General features: G+C 44.5%; 1 protein-coding gene across 5 annotated transcripts in view; it reads right to left on the bottom strand.

Moving 5' to 3' along the window:
- BABAM2 (BRISC and BRCA1 A complex member 2) overlaps window positions 1-22926 on the bottom strand; it is a 287811-nt gene that overhangs the window by 214542 nt on the left and 50343 nt on the right. For all 5 annotated transcript variants that reach the window (XM_060245154.1, XM_060245182.1, XM_060245163.1 and 2 more), the window contains exons 5-6: window positions 17518-17712; window positions 14889-14963 (exon numbers count right to left, since the gene is read on the bottom strand). In XM_060245154.1, the coding sequence (XP_060101137.1) occupies window positions 14889-14963; window positions 17518-17712 (270 nt within the window). The remainder of the gene's footprint in view (window positions 1-14888; window positions 14964-17517; window positions 17713-22926) is intronic.

The raw sequence follows: 22926 nt of genomic DNA, 5'->3' as shown, positions 1-22926 counted from the left end.
CATACTGAATCTGGATTTGCCCAGTATACAAAGGAACTATCTACATATGCAAGAAAAACAGGTTTCCTACCTGTAACTGATGATCTTCGAGTGGTCATCTGTGCAGTCACACTTATGGGAGAAGGCGCCGGCGCCGATCACGATCGGTAACTTCAAAGCCGCGGATTTCCGCGCCCCTGTCCCGGTGCGCACGCGCAGGCACTCCCCTCCCTGCGCATGCCCACCAGGACAGGAGCGGACATCCCGCCAGTTCCTTCTGACCGCTGCAGGAGCCCTGTAGACGGACCCGCAGCAGTGGGGAAGATGGGCGGGTAGTATGACTGCACAGATGACCACTCGAAGATCATCAGTTACAGGTAGGAAACCTGTTTATCTTCTTTGTGGTCTCTGTGCATCACACTTATGGGAGATTAGCAAGCTAGCAGCCTACCTGGAGGAGGGTTGCATGGTCCGTCAACAGGTCAGCGACTGCAAAACTGCACGGCCCACAGACGAACTATGCTTCCACCGGAGGTCCAGTGCATAATGCCTAATGAACGTATGCGGAGAGGACCAGGTGGCCGCCTTGCAAATGTCCCGCAACGGCACCCCCTTCATAAACGCCGTGGAGGTGGCCATTGCCCTTGTGGAGTGAGCCTTGACCGGCCCCGGCAGAGGCCGCTTCCGTAACAGGTAACAGAGTTTGATAGTTTCTGTCAACCATTTTGACAGTCTCTGCGAGGAAACCCTCTGCCCAAGCGAGGCCGAAGCATAAGAGATGAAGAGTCGAGAGTCCTTACGTGAAGGTTTTACCCTATGTAGGTAGAAAGAAAGCGCTCTTTTCATGTCTAGAGCGTGAAGTCGACGTTCCGAATCTGTTGACGGATTCGGGAAGTACACTGGTAGGCAAATGTCCCTATTCAGATGAAAAGTGGACACTACCTTGGGTAGAAAGGTCACGTCGGGACGTAGCCACACCCCATCTGGTCGGAACTGAAGGTAGGGATCATCGCAGCGTAGTGCCGCCAGTTCCCCCACCCTCCGAGCTGAAGTGATAGCTACCAGGAACGCCGTTTTCCAAGATAGTAGCTGCACGGAGCACGTGGCCATGGGTTCGAAGGGCTTGCCCGTGAGGGCTTCTAGAACTCCCGGCAAGTCCCAGGATGGGGTCGGCTTCCTAACTGCAGGGTACAGTCGTAGCAGTCCCTTCAGGAAGTTCTTTGTGGTCGGGTGAGCGAACACCGAGCAGCCGTCAATGCGCTCGTGATTGGCTGAGATGGCTGCCAGGTATACCCGAATAGAGGACACTGACAACCCCTTGTCCAGCAAGGTAAGGAGAAAGTCAAGGATGCCCGGAAGGCCTGTAGTTCTGGGGTCGCCCCCGGTCTCAGAGACGAAGTGTACGAAACGGGTCCATTTATAGGCATACGACTTCCTTGTAGACTCCCGTCTACAGTTAAGGAGCACGTGCTGAACCCTTTCTGACAGTGCAGTCACCGGAGCCTCCACGCCGTCAATCTTAGGTGTGGAACATCGTGGTGGACCACCCGTCCCTGCTCTGAGAGCAGTAGATCTGGCACAGGGGGAAACTGGTGAAAAACTCCTTCGGACAACCGCAGGATGTGGGTGAACCAGTGTTGTCTGGGCCACCATGGAGTGATTAGAACACCTTTCGGGCGCTCTCTGTATATTTTTTGTACCACCCGAACAAGAAGAGGGATCGGGGGAAACATGTAGACATGGCGATTGTCCCAGGGTAGCAATAGTCCGTCCCCCAACGACAGCGGGTCCCTCCCCCCCCCCGGCAACAGAACTTCTCGCACTTTCTGTTGTCGCGGGTGGCGAAGACATCGATGTCTGGAGTCCCCCATCTCTGGAAGACAGGTTGTAAGAGGGTCCAGTTGAGCTCCCATTCGTGTATGGAAGCCCCTCCTCGGCTGAGGAAATCTGCACACCCGTTCTGATCTCCCGGCAAATGGGCTGCAGCCAGACTCGTGTCCATCTCTCTGCAGATCTCCCAGATCCGCAAGGCTAGAAGGCAGAGTTTCCGAGACACCATGCCGCCCTGACGGTTTATATACGCAAGTGCCGTGGTGTTGTCCGTCAGAACCGCAACTGTCTGTCCTGCCAGCAAGTGCCGGAAGGAGAGGAGCGCATGATGGATCGCCAGGAGCTCCAAGAAGTTGATGTGGTATTGCAAATGGTCCTTGGGCCATCTGTCGCCCACACATAGTCCACTCACATGCGCTCCCCACCCCCACAGAGACGCATCCGAGGTCAGAGTCACTGTTGGGCGTGGCTTGTGAAAGGGGGCCCCATGCAATAGGTTGCGCTCGTGCTGCCACCAAAGCAGAGTCCTGAGCACCTCCTCCGGGACGAATAGTCTGCGACGAGGGGAGTCCCGCCCGCACTTGAAAACTCCCAGGAACCACAACTGAAGGATCCGCATGTGGAACCTGGCAAAGGTCAGCACAGCTGTGGTGGATGCCATCAGTCCCAACATCCGCTGCACCTGAAGAGCAGTGACCGATTTGCTCTCCAAGAAAATCTGCACCAAGTCCATGATGTCCTTTGCCCTCTTCTCTGGTAGGAAGGCCTTGCACAGCCGTGTGTCTAGGATTGCTCCTATAAATTGTACCCTCTGAGAGGGCTGGAGACAGGACTTCCTTGCATTCACCTTCAAGCCCAGCTCTTCTAGAAGGGATAGAGTCACTGCAATGTGCTGGAGAAGGCTGGCCTCCGATTCGGCCACCAGAAGCCAGTCGTCGATGTACGGGTACACCGCTACACCCTGTAGTCTGAGATGAGCCGCTACCACTACCATGATCTTTGTAAAGACCCTGGGGGCTGTTGATAACCCGAATGGCAGGGCCCTGTACTGGTAATGCGTGGTCCCGATGGCGAACCGGAGGAATTTCCTGTGGGATGGGTGGATGCTTACATGAAAGTAAGCATCCTGCAGGTCCAAGGTCGCCATCCAATCCCCGAGATTCAGCAACGGAAGTATGCTGGGTAGCGACGTCATGCGAAACTTTTGGTGTGGTATGTACAAGTTGAGGCCCCGCAGGTCCATGATGGGACGGAGACCACCATCCCTCTTTGGGATCGCAAAATAACGGGAGTAGAACCCCAGTCTCAATTGGTCCGACGGGACCCGTTCTATGGCCTCTTTCTGAAGGAGGGCAGTCACTTCTTCTTGAAGCGTCGGCGACGGAGTGGTGTAGACGAATGTTGGAACCTCTGGTTCCTGTTGAAATTCTATTTGATAGCCCAGCCGGACTATCGATAGTACCCACTGGTCTGATGTTATTGCTGCCCATGTGTTGTAAAAAGGCCAGAGCCGGGTGCGGTCCAAAGAAGAACAAGGGCGGGGGCAAAAAGGGAGAACAGAGTCAAAGTCCCTGCTTAGGTTGCCTGTTTCCGTTTTGGCGAGACGATTGGGAAGAGGTTGGGGAGTACTTGGACTTGTTGCCGTACTGTGGTTTGGAGAAGGGAGCTGTGGACTTAGGCCTCCACTGTTGCTCAGTTGACTGCTTGGGAAAAGGCTTCTTAGGCCAAGTTCGCGACCAGGAACGCTTGCCTTGCTGTCTGGAGGAAGCTGGTACCCCGAGGTTTCTGGATGTGCGGATGCTTTTATCCATTTCCTGCAGGACTGTATCAGTGTTAGCACTGAACAGCCCCTTCCCGTCAAACAGCAAGTCCTCAACATATGCCTGGGTATCAGCCTGCAGAGCCGTGGACCTGAGCCATGAATGCCTCCTTAGTGTGACAGCTGCCGTGAGGGTTTTTGCTGCAATGTCGCCGGCATGCCTGGCAGAATTGAGCTGTTGCTTGGCCACAGTCATGCCCTCAGCCTGAAGCTTCCTGATGGCGGTTCTAGTTTGTTCCGGGAGCCCGGGCAGTAGTGTGGAGATCTGGTCCCATAGGGTGTATTGGTATCGCCCCATACATGCGGCGTAATTAGCAACCTTCAGGCCCAACGCCCCAGCCGAGTAAACCCGTTGGCCCAAACCGTCGAGTTTCTTTCCCTCCTTGTCTGGGGGGGAAGCATGGGTCTTCCGAGCCTTGGATGACGATGCCACAACTACAGAGTTTGGTCTCGGATGATTGAATAGAAAGTCAGCTGTAGACTCCTGTACCCGGTACATGTGGTCAAGCCTGCGCGAAGATATCGGTGTCGACGCAGGCTTGTCCCATGAAGCTTTGGCCGTGTGCAGCAGCACCGTCGTCATTGGAAGGGCAACCGCCGATGATGTATCCCTTTGCACGATGTCGAACACAGTGTCTGTGATGACAGGCTGTGGCTGAATCGTAGAGAGGGATAGGGATTGGGCCATTCTTTTCACCAAATCCCCATAAGATTTTAAGTCCTCCGAGGGGGAAATGGGTTGATCCTCGCCGACCTTGTTGGAGGGAGGGCTGTCCTCCGGGGAAGATGGGCCAGGTTTCTCCAATACCGAGTCTCCCGCCGACCTTGGTGATGCCCCGGGAGATTCAGACTGTTCTGACGGGTGCGACGCTCGGTCCCGATGCGGGTCTGGTGGCGTTGTCTCCTTTGCAGGGGGTTTGGGTGGTGACTTCTTCTTGGGAGGGTCTTCCACTGGGGGTTTCGATACCGATGCCGACGGGGATCTCTTCCGCGGTCGATAGGATGTTTTCGACCGATGTGATGCCTCCGAGCGTTGGTCCCAGTCAGGCTGTCTGGGAGGAAACCACGGAAACATCGTGGGCATCGGGCAGGACCCATATAGGTACTGCCATTGACGCTGGTCCCATGACAGCGGGGGTGTGGCCTTCCGCCCTGGAGAGTCCTGATGTCTCCTAGGGGATGGATCTTCCGGAGATCTGTCTCTCGACACCCTGAAGTCCCTTCGATGTCGGGGGCTCCAGGACCTGTCCCGATGTGAGCTGTCCGATCGATCTCTCCGCATCGATTCACGTCTCAAGACCAGGGGAGAGACTCTGCAGGGACTCCGAGATCGATCCCGCCTGGTGCCTCCGGCGCAGTCTTGGGGGCTGCGCTTGTCCACCTGAAGGAGATCCAGAGGACTCTCCCCTCTCACTGACCTCTGAGCTGGGTCGAGGTCGTGGTCGGAGTCCGACGAGATCGCAATCTGCGTCGACATCGATTGCAGTCTAGGTGGGCTCTGCTGCCGACGCGGAGATGCGAGCAGTTTTAGAGGCGGGACAAGTAGCTCCTTCGGGTCCTGTGGGGACTTCGGGGAAGAGCGGGAAGCAGATTCGACATGCTTCTGCTTGTCCGCCTTCTTCCTTTTCTTCGGCTCCGAAGAATCCCCTTTTATCTCCTTGGGCCTCTTGGCTGGTGTGGAGGTATCCGACCTCGAGGCCGAGCCCGCTCTTTTCAGGGGGCGATCGGCGTCAGAGGGAGTCTTGTCGACATCGACCGTCGACACCGAGGAGTTTGGCGCGTTTTCAGATGACGACCCCATTTCGCGAGGAGTCAACACTTGCTCCATCAAGGCTGCCGCGAGGCGAGCCGCTCGATTTTTTCTCGTTTGCCTGGAGAATTTTGCGCAGTGTGGGCAGGAGTCCGGTTTATGCGCTTCTCCGAGGCAGAGTAGGCGCAGAGTGTGGCCGTCTGGAGGGGCGATTTTGCTGCCACACTTCCTGCACCTTTTGAAAAATCCCCAGCGCTTTTCCATGCGCGGAAGGCGCGGGGGGTGAGGGGGGAAGGCTAAGGGGGGGAAAAGGGAAAAAGGGAAACTGGGAATAGGAAAAATAACAAACGCCTATTCCTCCCCACTCACGGACAGACGAATGTAGTATTTCTAGAAGAAAATCCAACTAGCGAAGAAGAAATCCACCGACCGATGCGAAGATCGACTGATCCCAGCGGCGGTCAGAAGAGAACTGGCGGGATGTCCGCTCCTGTCCTGGTGGGCATGCGCAGGGAGGGGAGTGCCTGCGCGTGCGCACCGGGACGGGGGCGCGGAAATCCGCGGCTTTGAAGTTACCGATCGTGATCGGCGCCGGCGCCTTCTCCCATAAGTGTGATGCACAGAGACCACGAAGAAGATCAGAATCAGGTTAGGGGGCTTTATTTTTTTACAGAAGACAAATCTAGTGATCTTTTCTACATTTATAAGTCCTGTTATCAGATGGGAGCATTTACAAGCACACACCACCAGATTATTTGAATCATATTTACCATCTTGTTAGAACCTGTAATTTATGTTATTTCTGTATATTAGCAATATAAACGCTGGATTATGAGATTGCACTGCAAAGGCCATAAAAATAATTACAGGTTATTATTTAACTAATATCTTTCTACCTCTTATCTAGATCAAACTGTCTTATATATATATATATATATATATATATATATATATATATATATATATATATATATATATATATAGGCCCATGAACTGCCAGTCAAGACAACTTGCATGCCATTGGCTAGGTTCACTCCTCTCCCCGCCCATTGCCAGCTCCAGGACAGATGATGATTGGGCCACTGGGGAAACTGCTAGGCAGTAGCTGTTCTTAGACAACCAAGTTTGCTTCTGTCAGTAAAATGCAACCAATCTTGGCTCTCTCACAAAAGGGCAGTGGGAGGAGGCCCTTTCTAGGCCTCTTTTGGTCTTTGAGGGAGAACTCATTGGGCCCAGTCCTGGCTAGGGTTGCCAGTTCCAGGTTGGTGGGTGAGACCAATAGAAAGCAATTGCATGCTTGGAAGCAAGGCTACTTGGATAAGAGGGAGTCGGCTGGCATGATTGACAGCTTATGGAACTCAATCTGATTGGGGGAACTTCTGATAACTGTCAAAAAGGAGAGGGACAGTTAGGCAGTTGGGGAGAGAGCTGAAGCAGTTGAAGAGTGGATGGAGAAGGAACTGGTTGCTTGAGTCACTCTCTAATAAAGCAGAGTCTGTTTCAGAGCCAGTGTGGAGTGGCTTGGAATATAGAAGAGGCTCTGGAGGAGTCAAATACCAAAAAGTTAAACCATCTCTCTGTGCGAAAAACAAAGAATCACATCTTGAAAAGGAAAACAGTTCTCCTGTATTAAATTTAGTGTCCAGGGTGAAATGACTGCAAGTCTGGAAGATCAGAATATGGCAAAGGGTTTGAGGTGGCATTGAAAGGCCTTCTCTTAAAGAGAAGATAATAACCATCTTGCCAAGGAAAGGGGTCTATTGGAAATACCTTAGTCTTAAACAAAAGGGACAAAGCTAAGTACACTCAAGACTGTGTGATTATAACATGTGAAGTTGTTAAGAAAAGTTATCCCAAGTAACCTCAAAGAGTAAACCTTTTAACATCTGTAATACCTTTAGTGTAAGCCAAACACCCTTATGTCTAAAACAGTCTCTTGTGAAGTCAGCAACCTCAGATGCAGTTCTGTGTTTACATTTAAATTTCTGCCTACATATTCCAAATCCCAATCCCTATGTGCCTATCTATTCCCATTCCTGCCAGTGTGTTTAAATAAAACAAAATTTTGTTACATTTTTGCTTGTGCCTATCATGCCGATTGCTGAAAGGTAGATTTTGACAACTGAAGCAATGACAAAGTGTTCGTTTTAGAAGGGAATTATTGAAGTAGTGGCTTTGTCACAGTGGGAAATTCCTGGAGATTTTGTAGTGGATTTTGAGGAGGGCAGGGTTTAGATGATGATGAAGAAGAAGATATTGGGTTTATATCCCACCCTCCACTTCAAATCTCAGAGCAGCTCATGACCTCTTTTTTCTTCCTCTTCCACAACAGATACCCTGTGAGGTGGGTGGGGCTGAGAGGACTCTCACAGCAGCTGCCCTTTCAAGGACAAGCTCTGCCAGAGCTATGGCTGACTCAAGGCCATTCCGGCAGGTGCAAGTGGAGGAGTGGAGAATCAAACCCAGTTCTCCCAGATAAGAGTCTGCACACTTAACCACTACACCAAACTAGCTCTCTAGGGAAGGGAGAGGTCTCTGCTAAATAGAATGCCATAGAGTCCACCCTCCAAAAGAAGTCTTTTCTCCAGGGGGAGAGAGATCTGTTGTCTGGAGTTCAATTGTGATACCAGGAGATCTTCAGGTTCCACCTGGAGGCTGGCTACCCTATTACCCAGCTGCGTGTGGCTGGGAAGGAGATAGGGTTGCCAACTCTAGATTGGTAAATTCCTAAAGATTTGAGGGGTGGAGTCTGGAGAGAGTGGGGTTTGAGAAGGAGTGGAACCTTAGTCAGGTACAATGCTATTGACTCCACCCTCCATACTAGCCATTTCTTCCTGAGGAACCATTGCTGCTAATCTCCAGATGAGGGCTGGTGATCATTCAGAATTACAACTGCTCTCCAGATGGCAGAGATCAGCTCCCCTGGAGAAAACAGCTGCTTTACAGGGTGGACTCTGTGTCATTATACCCTGCTGAGGTCATTTCCCTCCTGCTTTGGTCCATGCTGTGATTTCAGACTACTCACAGACTTTCAGTCTAACCTACCTCACAGGGTTGTTGTGCAGATCAAAAGGGGGAGAGGAGAATGATGTGAGAGGCTTTGGCCCAGACTGTAGAAAGAATGTAATTTTTCCTAGGTAGAGGTTGCAGAGAGGGGGGAGGAGATGAAAAGCTGAAGTCAGATCAATTTCCCTACAGAAAATGGCTACCTTGGAAGGGTGGGAAGACACCAAGGTTGGGGAAAATGAATGCCTTCACTTGGGTGAGTGGGTGGGAAGACAGCAAGGGTGGGGGGTGGCCTTATTCCTAGTTTTATATAAAGGACCATTGCACACGTGAACCTAAGCCTAATCTCTCAAATTTCCCCCTTCTGCATTTCAATCTTTACTTAATGATCTCTGCTAGCAAACAGTTCATTAAAATGTGGGTGATTAATTTATACCAATCAATTCCCCCATATTATTTTCTAAAAACTAACTGTATGTGTTTTTCTGACACAGGTTATCACAGCTAACATATTAACCACTTATATTAATCCACGTCCAAAACGACATTAAATTTTGAACTTTGTACTTCTTTTTAAACAAGATCCCAACTATACAGCAGTGTAGCCCTTACATCTAGTCTGATTTTAAACATATATGGATGTTATCTTGATTTCAGTGACACTTCCTGATGAGATCTGCACAGATTTCATGTACGAAGTTTTGAAAATCAAGCAGTCAGTTGTTCACAGTATGATAACAGTCATATTCTCTTAAGCATATGGACTAATTTTTTATTTGTGGTCAATATGCAGACAATGTCTGGCATGATACAAGTAAAAAGATATGCATGAGGAAAATGAAACTCTGTGATGCTTCGTCCTCCATGAATGTAAGACCTTTGAATATATAGTTTCAGAAGCTACGCTATCCAAGGATACCCAACACTATCCAAGGATTATTGGATACAACAGTAAAAAGTTTTAGAAGTTGATCCAAGCCAGCTAATGTCAACATACAGATTTCAACTTACCATAAACCAAACTCAAAAGGAAATGGTAAGCATGCTATTCTTTGGCAATAATGTTGCAAGACATTAAACTGGCGACTCTTAAAATTCTCATTTTATATAAGCCTCAGTTATTTAATAGTTACAGTAAATCAAACAGTAAGTCAACTCTTTAATTTCAGGCAGAAAAGTATCTTTAAAATTTTATTGGACTTCTGAGTGCTCATTTCAATGGTCATAAAAGCATAATTCATTTGATAAAGCTGCAAATATTATTTTGGATTGGATATAGCTAGCATGGTTCCAATCAGTAATTAAAGCAGTTCTTTCTTTATAAACAGAAATCAGAAGATGTAGAAGGAGAAAGCATTTAATTTCCAAAGGTCTTTACATTGTTGGATCTCTAAAATTTGTAAAAGTACAATAAAATAAAAACTCCTTCCATGAAGCTGAACCTAATTCTTTTCTCAGTGTGAAACCATCCTAGAATTATGGTATGACGACCTCCTTTTCTTTCTCTCCCTCAGAGGCAAGACTTTCCCTCTGTTTCTATTTTCCTGTCTTTGTTTTAATTTTTAAATCGATTTAGTAAAAATTAGGTTCACTATTTGTATGTCTGACTAAGCTACCCTAGTAATGTGCTTTTTTCTTTCCTGAAGAACTCTGGTTGTCTGGGACAACTTGTCCTATCCTGTCAAAGTATAACATTTCGGCAGTTTGCTCAGCATCAGAACCTGAGGGAAGGATTGGGAGCACCATTAACTTTAATGGCACTCAAGACATTTTTATATTCAAAATTAACAAAATATTTTATTCGAGATAACGAGGAAAGGTCAGATGAAATCAGAGGTTGAAATTTATGAGGTAAAACCAGTACATGTACGTACTTTAGTTTGTATGTTTTAGAAAAGAGGGTTTCTTAAACTAGTCAAAGTTACTTAAAATTTTTATATTGAAAGGGGTTTGTTCCAGTGTTTTCCAAATACTCCAGTAAATTTTCTTTGAACTCTTAAGTTTTTTATAGACTGTTTCTAACCAGACCAAGGAACTCTCCACTCTTCAGAGTTAACTCCATTTGACTGAGTAGAAAAATTCTCCACTCACTAGAAGATCTACCCCTTTTCTTTGGCTCAAATGGGAGTCTTCTTCCCAAACTTTCTGGCCAACTTTCCTCCAGTAGTTCATTTGTATAAAACTGCTCTCAGCTAAAGCTGAAATCAGACTCTGCTCAGTCAAGGCAGAAATCTGATTGATTCTCCTCAGCATGCAATTCTCTCAATACTTTTTCTGCTCAGTTCATGCTAACAAATCAGATTCCTTGGAGCAGCTCTGTTTCTGTGAAGAATTAACCTTTCACAGTCCTTTACCTGTTTATACAGCACTTTTAAACTTCTTAAAAGTGTAGTCTGTTACATATGACTATAGATTGCAAGGAAATAATGGAACCAGTAGCCTGTACAAACAGAAAAAAACATCCAGTTCATAAGATTCTAACAGACTTGGCACACCACTGCTTACAAAGATAATTACTCAAATTTTCATTTGCAAAACATGCATGTCTACATACATTACTCAATCAGTAATACATTAAGTATATAATTAAATTTTCGACACACAATGTACAGGAACTTGAAAAGTTGTATGTGCTGCGAACAGTTCCTCTTTGAAAATAATCATACACATTTCTGAAGTGTCAGAAGCCCATATCAAACCCAGTAAACAATCCAAAATGATTTCCTAATTACCTTTTTATCTTTTGATTACCTAAAATATATTATTAAAAATAAATGTACCATTTATTTTTAATAATATATATCTGGACAAAGCTTGTAAAAGCCATTTAAATATACTACATTAATTAATTAGCATATATAGCAATTGGATTTTCTGCAATTACCAATTCAAATATAAATAAAGTTTGCAAAAGAAGGCAAATACATCCAAGCACTGACATTTGTCCATGCTTCATCTAACATGATTGCCCATCTAACATGCCTAATGCAGCACAACAGCCCTGTTAACTATATTTACACATGTGGGGTGGAAATTTTTCTATGGAAAAATACAGCAGAATTTTTTCCAGAACATTTTCCGCTAAAAAAAAAAATCTGTCCTACTTAACTGGGCATAGAACCAGCTACTTTTGGAAAACTATAGTAGGAACCCAGCAGAATATGCATCTTTTCCTCATTTATTTGGACATTTACAGGTTAACACGTTTGTAGTCTACCAACAGCCCATCAGCTCCTACCAAGTAATCATAAAGGCCTTCCATATCTGTTTTTGACGTCTACTATCAATTCTACCTCACCCAAACCATGGCCATTTCTGCAAAAGGGCAACCCGCCAAGTTCGCATTATAAACAAGCCACAGTTTCTGCAAACATTTTGGCCCCCTAGGAGTCTGTCTACTTTCCCCACATTTTCTGAATCCTGTTTTGTCATAATAATTTTTCCTTCGGATCCTAACTCCATGTTTTCCAGTGAGGATCTCTTGAATTCAGACCTATTTTCCTGCCTCCATTGCCATTTTGAGTCATCAATGACCCTCCTACTGCCCTTCCATTCTCTTCTGGTTGTCCCAGAAACACCTAGGTATATTTTTAAAAATCACAACAATGATTGCATTAAAATGTAATTTTGACCTTTACAGAACAGGGCACATGAACGTCCTGTGCTTTGCCTTCGGAGACCTATGACCCCTTTAAATCTGTGCAGGATGGAAAAGGCTGCCCTGCTGCTCGCTCTAGTGGCTGGTGCTATGGCTTAGTTGTTTAAAATACCTATTTAGTAAACAGAAGACCATGGGATCAATTTCCAGATGGAATTCTGCCATTTTAAAAAACACAACTGTAATTGTGTTAGGACGCGATTATGGACATTACTAAAGAGTACACAAGGGAAGGCTGCAGCAAATGGGCTTTAAATTGCTTTATATATCCTCACCAGCAGCTGGAAAAGTGGCAGAAGAACCAGGTGGATGGGGGGGAGGGGGGGGAGGGTACCTCTCTTTCTGATGAAGCATGCATTCACATGAAACCTTATACCCAGAAGTGTACTTTGTTGGTCTTCAAGGTACCACTGGACTCAAGCTTTGTTCTACAGCCAAAATTGCTCAGTTGGGAGAGTGTTAGGCTCAAGGTTATTTTTAATTCTTTGTTTTATTTTGCGTGAATGCATGTCTAGAAGTCATGACAACTTCCAACAACTCCTACTAGAGCATGGAGGATGTTTAGAGAAGTGGTCTGATATAGCCTGCCTCTGCCTTCCAGTAGTGGTATTCCAAGGGGGTCTCCCATCCAGATACTTGCCAGGGCTGACCCTGCTTAGCTTCCAAGATCTGATGAAACTGGGCTTGCCTGGGCTATCCAGGTCAGGGCAGGCTGAATTTAAAGATCCCTGGTTTAATCCTGTGTTACAGCAAATGGTGTTTCCTTTGCATTATTTTTTCCTCCCTTCCCCCTTCTGAGGTACACATTTGCACAAGAAGAGAGCAATGATACAAAATCTTGGGATGTGTTATGATAGCCGCAGTCACCTGGCTATCAGGGCAAGCAGAGATTAGATTGAGTAGTCTGTATGGAGAGGGGGATTCAAGAGCCGTTTCTGAAAGTTGGGAAGATTTGTGCAAATAGGCACATCATCTCACCCCCTTCCCTCCAAGCTGATATTGCAAAGCCCCAGGAGGTTTTGTGTGTGGTAGGGAAAGACAAACAGCTACGTTATTACATAACTACCCTTGAGGAAAAATATTTTTTAAATGGAAGGCTCCTTTCATGACAGAGTGCATGACAAAAGGCCCCCTTTTGAGGTAAATTCAGAATACTTGGAGCGGTTCCAATTCTACTGTGGAACCAGTCAAAGCGACAGATAAGAACTGAACTCACAAGTAAACAGAGTGTGTACTGTGGAAATGGTCCATGACTGATAAACTGTTCACTAAGAACTTATCAGATATTTGAATTGGTAACTTGTCTAAACTTGGGTTAACTGTTTAGGTCTATAATTGAATATGGTAATTTATTTCTAGATCATCAGTTATATTCCCCAACCTTAAGGTACCAATCTCAGCACAAATTAGGGTTTCAAAACTCCAGGTGAGGTCTGGAGATGCTCCACTATTACAGCTGGTCTCCAGATGACAGAGTTCATGTCCCTGGGTAAAAATGTCTGCTTTGGAGGGGGGACTGTAATGACATTGTGCCCTGTGGAGGTCCCTCACCTTCCCAGACCCTGTACTCTCCAAGCTTCACCCTCAAAATATCCAGGAATCTGCATACTTAGAGCTGGCAACCCTAACACAAACGTAAAAGTTTAGTAGGAAAGTATGATTTTCTTTCTTACTCTTACACTCACACTCACTCGTGCCATCTCGCCTATTAGTTTTCAATACTCATACTGCATTTTCCCCATCCTTCATGTAAACTCCAAATCTATCTGTCTGTCTATCTAGTACTGCTCATATGGCAATCGCCTTAAGCAGAAGTTAGAACCAAAAATTATATTAAAAGACCTTACTCAGTATTATTTCTCTTCTATATGGAATTTTCTATAATCTTGATGAACATCTATCTCCCACCATATATCTACACATTTAAAATATCACAGTGCTGGATGCAGTTAGAGGACTACTCAGAATCTTTGGACAGGATTCATCCTACAACCGCAATACTTATGGCAGAGGGCTTTAATGCTGAAGTTGGGAAGACAAATGAGGACCTTTTCTTGAAAAGCTAGAAAACCCAAATAAAGAACTTGTCCATTACGAGTTACAGAAGATCTAAAGATAAGAAAATTAATAGATCTGGCAGACATTTTGCATCTTATTTACTAATAATTATCTGATAATATTAAATGGATGCACACAGTTTGATGGACAAGGAGATTTTATCTATATAAATCATCTAGGGCAGTTGTAGTAGACTATTTTGTTGCTTCTGCTGACTTACTCAGAAGAGTATGCAGAAGAGTGGAATCCCTGGATGTGAAAGATTATTGGGGGGGGGGAGGGGGGGGAATCATTACCTTGTATAATTATTACCTCTAGATGTTTACTGTTTCTCATCTAAAGAAACTCCAAATCTGCATAACTAGGCCAAAGAGGAGAATTATACTTATTTAACCATACACTGCCCTTCTTTTCTCCTGGCAAGTTACTTTTCAAAGGCCTTTAATGCAATCACTTTAGTTATATACAGAAAAATTCTTACATAGGTTTCCTCAACTGTTGGTTTCTTAAACCAGTGCCAAATTTGAAATGGTTACTCTTCTGATGTTATTTTTAGTATAAGAGAACTATCATACTGAAAACTACTGAATGTTTATTTGTAAGCTTGCTAAAAGTTTATGCGCATGTTGGTATTAGACATTTTATTTCTAGGAAGAGAATATATTAAAATACACAGCAAAAGAGTAATATGGATGTGAATTTAGAAAAAAAAGATTAAATATAGTGGGTAAAACGTAAGTGAATTTAACTTATTCCACCAAGTAACTAAGAAAAGCAGTTTATTTTACCTTGAGAAGATAAGTAGGTATGTTGCTGAAATCCACCGGCAATTTCAAAAGAAACCGAGCTGAAAATTCACCAGTCTGTCAAGCAAGAGGGGGGGGGGGGGGAAATACTATAGTGAGCATTAATACTGTATAACATAAATAGAAAGTATAATGAATTAACTCTCTTGTAGTTCATGTTTAACCCTATTGCTGAAACAGCAGTGCCTGGGGGTCCTACAGCCTACCACAGGCCCTACTGTTAATGCAGCACCTCCCAGGAGCCCTGCAAGCTAGCAAGGGCCCTGCTGAAGACGCAGTGACTTCTGGTGGCCCTGTCAGTTACTGGGGCTTTGTGGCCAATGCTGCAGTTCCCAGGAGCTCTGCAGCTGATGCGGCAGCTCCAGAGAGCACTGCTGCCTCCCAGGGGCCTGCTGTCAACATGGTGGCTTTGGAGCGCCCTGTTGGCTCCCAGAGGACCTGTAACTGATGCAGCAACTCCTAGAGATCCTGACAGATCCTGGAGACCCTACCATCAATGCTGCATCTGAAGAGGTCACTGTAAGGAGGGAGGGAGAAAGAGAGATATGGTGAATATTGACAGAGAAGGGTAGGGGAAAGATAGAAGGTAAATTGTCAGAGAACGGAGGAGGAGACATATGGGGGGACTGACAAAGACGGGAGAAAGAAAGAGAGGTGGGTAAGATTGTCAGGGGAGGGGAGAAGAAGAAAATGATATTGGATTTATATCCTCCCCTATACTCTGAATCTCAGAGTGATCACACTCTCCTTTTACTCCCCTCCCACAACAGACACCCTGTGAGGGAGGTGGGGCTGAGAGAGCTCTTACAGCAGCTGCCCTTTCAAGGATAACTCCTACGAGAGGTATGGCTGACCCAAAGCCATTGAGGGGAATCAAATCCGGTTCTCCCAGAATATAAATAAAATTAATAGTGATGATGAAGAAGAAGAAGAAGAAGAAGAAGAAGAAGAAGAAGAAGAAGAAAAAGAAAAAGAAAAAGAAAAAGAAAAAGAAAAAGAAAAAGAAGAAGAAGAAGAAAAAGAAAAAGAAAAAGAAAAAGAAAAAGAAAAAGAAAAAGAAAAAGAAAAAGAAAAAGAAAAAGAAAAAGAAAAAGAAAAAGAAAAAGAAAAAGAAAAAGAAAAAGAAAAAGAAGAAGAAGAAGAAGAAGAAGAAGAAGAAGAAGAAGAAGAAGAAGAAGAAGAAGAAGAAGAAGAAGAAGAAGAAGAAGAAGAAGAAAGCGTCAGGGAGGACTTGAAGTTTATTCATATTTCTTTTATCGTTGGTCAGTCTGTTGTGTTTGCAGATGTGGTGTGCACCTTTTTTCTATAAAGCTTTTTTTGCATTTTAATGTTACCAGTCTGATTTCTATGGCTCACAGTAAGCCCATGAATACCAGGAGCAGAAAATGGAGTGGACAGTGGTTAGGCCCTACTCCCCTACAGCAGTGGTCCCCAACCTTTTTGGCATCAGGGACCAACTTTGCTGCCGCCACCACCACCATGGCCCGCTCCCTCCCATTCCCCAGCACCGCGCCGGGCTCCAACCCCCCGCCCATGTGATCAGAGGATCAACTTAGAATCAGCCCAGGCCCTGCCGAAGGGGGTAGAGCCGAGCCTCACCGCCCGCCCCCCCGGGCGTGATCAGAGGGGCACTGCAACGTGGCTCAAGCCACTTCGGCAGGGCCCGGGCTGATTCTAAGAGCGCACTGAAGGAGGCTTCTCCCACCTCACTTCCAGAAGTAAGGGAGGGGCGAAACTTCTCCTCCAGCCTGCTCTTCAAACAACTTAGAATCAGCCCAGCCGCTGTCAAAGTGGGTAGGGCCGATTCGTTGCTCCTCTGTTCGCGCAGCTGAGGGAGGGGGTGAAGCACAGTGCTGTGCTAGGGAAGAGAAGAGAGGGGGCGGGCTGTGGTGGGGAGCCGAGCTTCATCGTGCAGGGGTTGCTGATGTGCAGCGCTGCATTGCGGCACTGAAAGAGCAGGGGGGTGGCGGTGGCAGGGGGGCCGCAGGCAGGGAGCTGGCAGCCAGTTGCTAACAGGCAAGGTGGGGGGGGGGGCAGCAGTGGCAGGAGGGCGGCGGGCAGGGACACTGGCAGCCCGGTTGCTAACAGGCCATGGACCAGTAGCAGTCAGTGGCCAGGGGCTGGGGACCCCTGCCGTAAACAAAGTATGTTGGTCCTCTCAATAGTGAGCAAATACTGTTACCACTTTCTCCACATGTTTTCTACCTTTAGCAGACCATCTCTCAGTAATCAGCATTTCTCAGTGACTGAATATGGTGCAGCTGCTGATTCTTACACTAGCACATTTGGGATCCAACAGCAAGTTTGCATATGCTTAGCACAGTAAAAGTTGGACTTTTCATTTAATCTTTAGCCAGTATGATATGGTATGGCATGCCATGACCCTAAACTCCACACTACAGTTCAAGATACAGCCGCTTATCTGGAAATCAGGTTCAAGTAAGGTAACATAACAGAAGAGGGAGTGGAAGGCAATAAAGGCAAACTGAGAACATGATGTAAGAGACACTTAACTCAAATAACTTCTTCAAAGTAATGGCCAATGTTACCACAAAGAAGGAATCTCTAAAAGCCATAACATTATTTTGCTTGTGCCCATGCAACAGCTTACCCAATTATTTTTTTTGCCAGCATAGATTTCCATGTTCTCGCCATACTGAGGCTCTTCAAGTAATGTTTGATATTCGAACATGAGGCGAGAGCTCTCACGTAATCGGCTACACTGGAACTGATGATATTGTTGCACAAGCTCTTTCACAACAAGCAGGAGGCATTCAGGATCTGAGGGATTCCATGAGGACAAGTTCTGCACAACAAAAAGGAAGATCAAATCCAGATACAGAAGAAGCAGTGTAAGTTCAATAGCTGGACAGTGACTCCTCCTGTTAAACTAAACTGTGTGGGATTACATTTCTTTACAAGTTTATCGTAAGTAACATGTTAACTTGCTCGAACTCTATAAAATAGACTGTAATGTGACATCTAATTTCCAGCTTACCTAGGCTGAAAGCATATGGACAGAAACAAGTATACTTGAAAAAAGTTCCTTGATATGTCAGAGGAGAGAGTTCCAACCAGGGCTGAAAGAAACCAATGCCTGGGAGACTGAACTGTAATTCACTTTATCCATTATCTGTGAGACTTCTAATACGGTTTATGTAGGTTTCTTTGCAAGTCTCCTTTGCAACAATAGACCAGGGTGAAATAATTCAAAAATAAAAAGCATATTTAAAAGCATTACACTGAAGAAATTCAAAAGAAACTGGGCGGGGGTGGGTGGGAAATAACCAGAAATAAGGTCATATGCGCCAGTATTTGGAAACAGACATACCTTTTTCCAGTGGTGTACTAGAGAAAGACTATATTAACTGTATTTATTGGGAAAGGAAAAGCTTTTAGAAGAACATAGCTCAAATATACTTAAAATTCATAACCTAAATAACAGCAATCAACTGTAGACACGATAGCTATGAACTGCCATTAAAAAGGTAAAGGTAGTCCCCTGTGCAAGCACCAGTTGTTTCTGACTCTGAGGTGACATTGCTCTCTCAACGTTTTCACAGCAGACTTTTTATGGGGTGGTTTGCCATTGCCTTCCCCAGTCATCTACACTTTCCCCCCAGCAAGCTGGGTACTTATTTTATCAATCTCGGAAGGATGGAAGGCTGAGTCAACCTGAGCTGGCTACCTGAAACCATCTTCCGCCGGAATCGAACTCAGGTTGTGAGCAGAGTTCAGACTGCAGTACTGCAGCTTTACCACTCTGCACCACTGGGTTTGTATGAACTGCCATTACAAAGCTTTAACAGATTAGACAAGTTCACAGAGGATAGATCTAACAGTTGCTGCAAGCCATAGTGACTAAAGGAAATCTGGTGACTTAAGGGAACTTCCACTTCCAGAGTCAATAAACCTCCAGTGGAACGGGTTCGCCATTGTGTGAGTCAGTATGACTATCTTCAGGCTAAAGCTCCACAGTGATCCAAGTATTTTTAAAAATAAGAAATCCCAGGGGATCAGCAGCACTCTGCTTACTGCAGAGCAGAAAATATTCTCACAAACTGTTCTTCATATGATGAGAGCTGTTGCCATGACTTAAGGGTTTAAAGCAATGCTGCCCTGATAAGTAAAAACTGGCTTCCACTCAAGTATAGAAGAAGAGCGTTACCAAGTCAAGCATACCTTCAGTTTCCCAACTGCACCATAAGAGTAGAAATATTTTAATAAATAAATCAAATTAAAAGTTCTGAATCATCTGCACAATGCTCATTTGAATTAACAAAATTAAATTAAACAAAATTAAAAATTAAATTAACAATAAATAAACATTTAAATTTTTCATTGAATTTTTCAATTCCAGAAATATATGCAAAAACAATTATCTCAATAGTCCTGCTAAGCATGAGATAAATAGTTATTTTTCTTGAAAAGAGGGGTTTTTCCATATGGTACCATTCAGTGGAACATAGAAAAAACAGCAACTTGAGTATCAGGGAGAAAAGTTGGAATTTCTAAATTTTGCACAACTGTGCTATCAATGTATATAGGACTAAGATCACTGAGGTAAAGAGGTAAAACTGGTTGGTAGTTCTTGCTTAGCCATGCCCTACAGACTCAGCTCTTCTGAGGCAGAGAACTCCATTTTCCCTTCTCATTAAGACTTATGGAGATTTTTTTTTTTTAAAAAAAAAATCAAGGCTGCACTCATCTGTAACCATTGTTCATCAAGTGCTCTTCTATGTAGGCACACATGGGACTGTGTTTTTGTGGAAAGGCCAGGAAGATGAGCTAGCAAGCTTTATAAAGAAGTTTCCAGAGTCCAATAGTGCTACCCCTCCCCTCAGTGTTGTTGTTCCCACCCAAAGGGTCACATGACAGAGAAGGGACAAGCATCCTTCCCTCAGTTCTTTTGCCTTCATTAATAGAGGAGGCAAAGTAGAGAAGCCCATAGCAGGGAAAGGAGGGAGATGTGTGCCTGCACAGAAGACCACTTGATAAACAACAGTTACAGGTAAGCGCAACCCTGTTTTCATCTTCATGGCTTCTGTGCAGTTCCACATGAGAGAATGTAATGCAATTTGGGAGATTAATAGAACAACAGATTACAAAAAAGAGAATAATACCAAGATGTGATTACTAAAGTAATACACTTCAAATATATAAATAGTATTTTATCCAGAAAGCATTCTCATATACAAAATTATCACTCATAACTAACACAAACCTCATTAAAGTAACTGTGAATACAATACCAGCAATAATACAATTTCATATTCATTCAACAATAAGAATTCATATGACTCCCACATTACTAATTGATATATACAAAATATTCCAAATTCAATGATCAAAAGTCCAAATTCACAATGGACACTGAAGTGTTTTTCCTTTGTTAAGATGTAGACCAAATTTCTAGATGAAGTTGATTGGTTTGAGCCTTCCAACATTCTACAGGTTTGAAATCCCATTTCACCCACTGTTTTATCAAAGTCAGAACTATATAGCTACATCATATTCTGAATCTCACATCTCACTAAATTGACTAAAATAAACATATCATGACAATGTTGTAATTACAAATGGAACTGAATTCTGAAAAAATATCATTCATCCTACCACTTACCAAAAATTTCCAGCAAATCTCATGATCATTCTAAAAGAACCATAGAAAAACCTAGGCATCATCATTCATTAATATTCATAAAATTGGTCATTAATAGTATGCCACAAATTAATGTCTCTAATTCTCCACAGTCGGTATATTACTTGTGAAAACCATCTTAAAGCAACCATACTGAAAAAAATCTTAAACACAGCCACAAAGTATCATCAGATTATGTCCAACATAAATTCATGACAGTTTTTTTTACAAGAAACAAGTATAATCCATACTCAAATTCAGACCAAAGGGTGTCACAGTATTTAAAAATCCAAAATGTCTTCTTAGTAACATCTTCTGATCATTTCTACCAACAAAGTAATCACTCTTATATTTAAAAACCACAAAGTACCTGAGGGCATTCCAGGGAGTGTTGATCCACCATTGGTAGATTTTAGTCGCCCCTAGGAATATAAAAGACATGGTCTATTCCAGTATTATTTATGCCCCAGGGAAGAACTTGGCTTTAATAGAACATCATAACTGTCACATGTGTTTGGTATGCCCTTTAAAGTTAGAATGAAGGGTACTTTCACCCAAGCATGGTGGTTTTTCTGTGCAGATAATTTTTTTTCAAATTGTAACACCAAGAATGTAGTATATGTAATATTATGTTCATGTGAACTTATGTATGTCAGGAGCACCATATAATCTGCGAAAACTCACATTCTAGAGCACATATCAAGAATCAAGAACAAAATAATGGAGGCACCTCTTGTGCTACACTTCATGGAACACAACCACAGTGTAGAACTGATGATCTCAGAAACGTTGTGATTTTTAAATATGAGAGTGGTGATTCCATTGGTAGACAAGTGCAGAAGGTATGGGGAACATCACTGGAAAACGGAACCAGGAGGTATTTTGTATCAATCCTTGATTCCCTCATCTTGTTGTCCACATTGCACTGGAGGTTGTGCTAGTGGGATCTCAAAGACATCCTGGTCCAACAATCTCAGAGACTGCTAGTGATGCCCCAAAGACAACAGAGTTCTTGACCTCAGAGAGAAGTCGGTATTTATCAATATAGCTGACAATCAACATTGAGGTGACAACGAAGCCAGATCAGCTAACAATTATGCATGATTCTGACACTTCACTTGGGAACGATGATAACCCGCCAATTCATGTCAGCTCCGAGGTGAAAGTGAAGCTCAATACCAGGGCAAGGGAGATTGGTGGTACTGGGCAACGGTGAACAGCACGGTGAGACATGGTGTGTTTTGCCTTTTTCTTTGATTTTTGTTTGCCGATGACTTCAAGGCTGACCAAGCCAACAGTTGATTTTTCAGGCAGCTGTGGCATTGAGGGAGTTGGTACTGAGCCTACGAATGGGGCTGCTGATCTTTTTTCTAGGCCCAGGCACTTATCTGAATTTGGGCCTGGGGCTCCCAAAGCTTTTCCCCACAAAGCCACTTTGAGTCTAGCCACTCTCCCTTCTCTAGTCTTCAGCATGAAGAGACAGCAGGCTGGGCATGAGGCATTATTACTAGTGAAAACCATCTTAAAGCAACCATACTAAAAACCTTCACCAAAACATAAGAGGCACGATCTGTGCTCATCATTTTGATTCCAGAGCAAGTCTGGTGTAGTGGTGTAGTGGTGTAGTGCGTGGACTCTTATCTGGGAGAACCGGGTTTGATTCCCCACAGCTCTGGCAGAGGTTGTCCTTGAAAGGGCAGCTGCTGTGAGAGCTCTCTCAGCCCCACCCACCTCACAAGGTGTCTGTTGTGGGGGAAGAAGATAAAGGAGATTGTGTGCTGCTCTGAAACTCTGAGATTCAGGGTATAGGGCAGGATATAAATCCAATGTCGTCTTCTTCCACATTCCTTACATTTCTTAAAAAGTGCCATCCTACTCTTTCTTTTGAAGAAGAGATGAAGAAATCCAGTCAGCAGCACTGAGGGATGTCATTTACAGTAGCATGTCCTCTCCTTACAGCAGCAAGAACAGAACTGAGGGAAGAGTGCTCACCCCTATGCTATGCTAAAGATGGAGAGAGGTGGAGCACTCTTGAACTCTAGAAACTTCTCTGTAAAGCTTTCTACCTCCTCTGTGTGGCCAGCCAGTCCTATGACGATGAACTGTTCTATACTAAAGTGCTTTCGGTAATATCTTGATATGCTAATCATTTATTCTGAGCCGCCTCGGTGGGAAGGGCGGGATATAAATCGAATAATATGAAAAAATGAAATGAAATTCTGCCATTGCTGGCTTTTATCAATTCTATTCCTTTATACCTTTATATGACTGAATGTCAAAGTGCAACTGTTAATTCTTAAGGTTTTAGCCATTTGTACTGTAGTTACTCTATTTGAAATCTTTACTTGTAGACCACCTCTTTTAGTAGAAAGGTGGGGT

The sequence above is a fragment of the Heteronotia binoei genome, chromosome 1, assembly GCF_032191835.1.
Source record: "Heteronotia binoei isolate CCM8104 ecotype False Entrance Well chromosome 1, APGP_CSIRO_Hbin_v1, whole genome shotgun sequence".
In the NCBI taxonomy this organism is placed as follows: domain Eukaryota; kingdom Metazoa; phylum Chordata; class Lepidosauria; order Squamata; family Gekkonidae; genus Heteronotia; species Heteronotia binoei.
The sequence above is the reverse complement of the archived record's forward strand: the minus strand, read 5'-3'. Positions and strand labels throughout refer to the sequence as shown.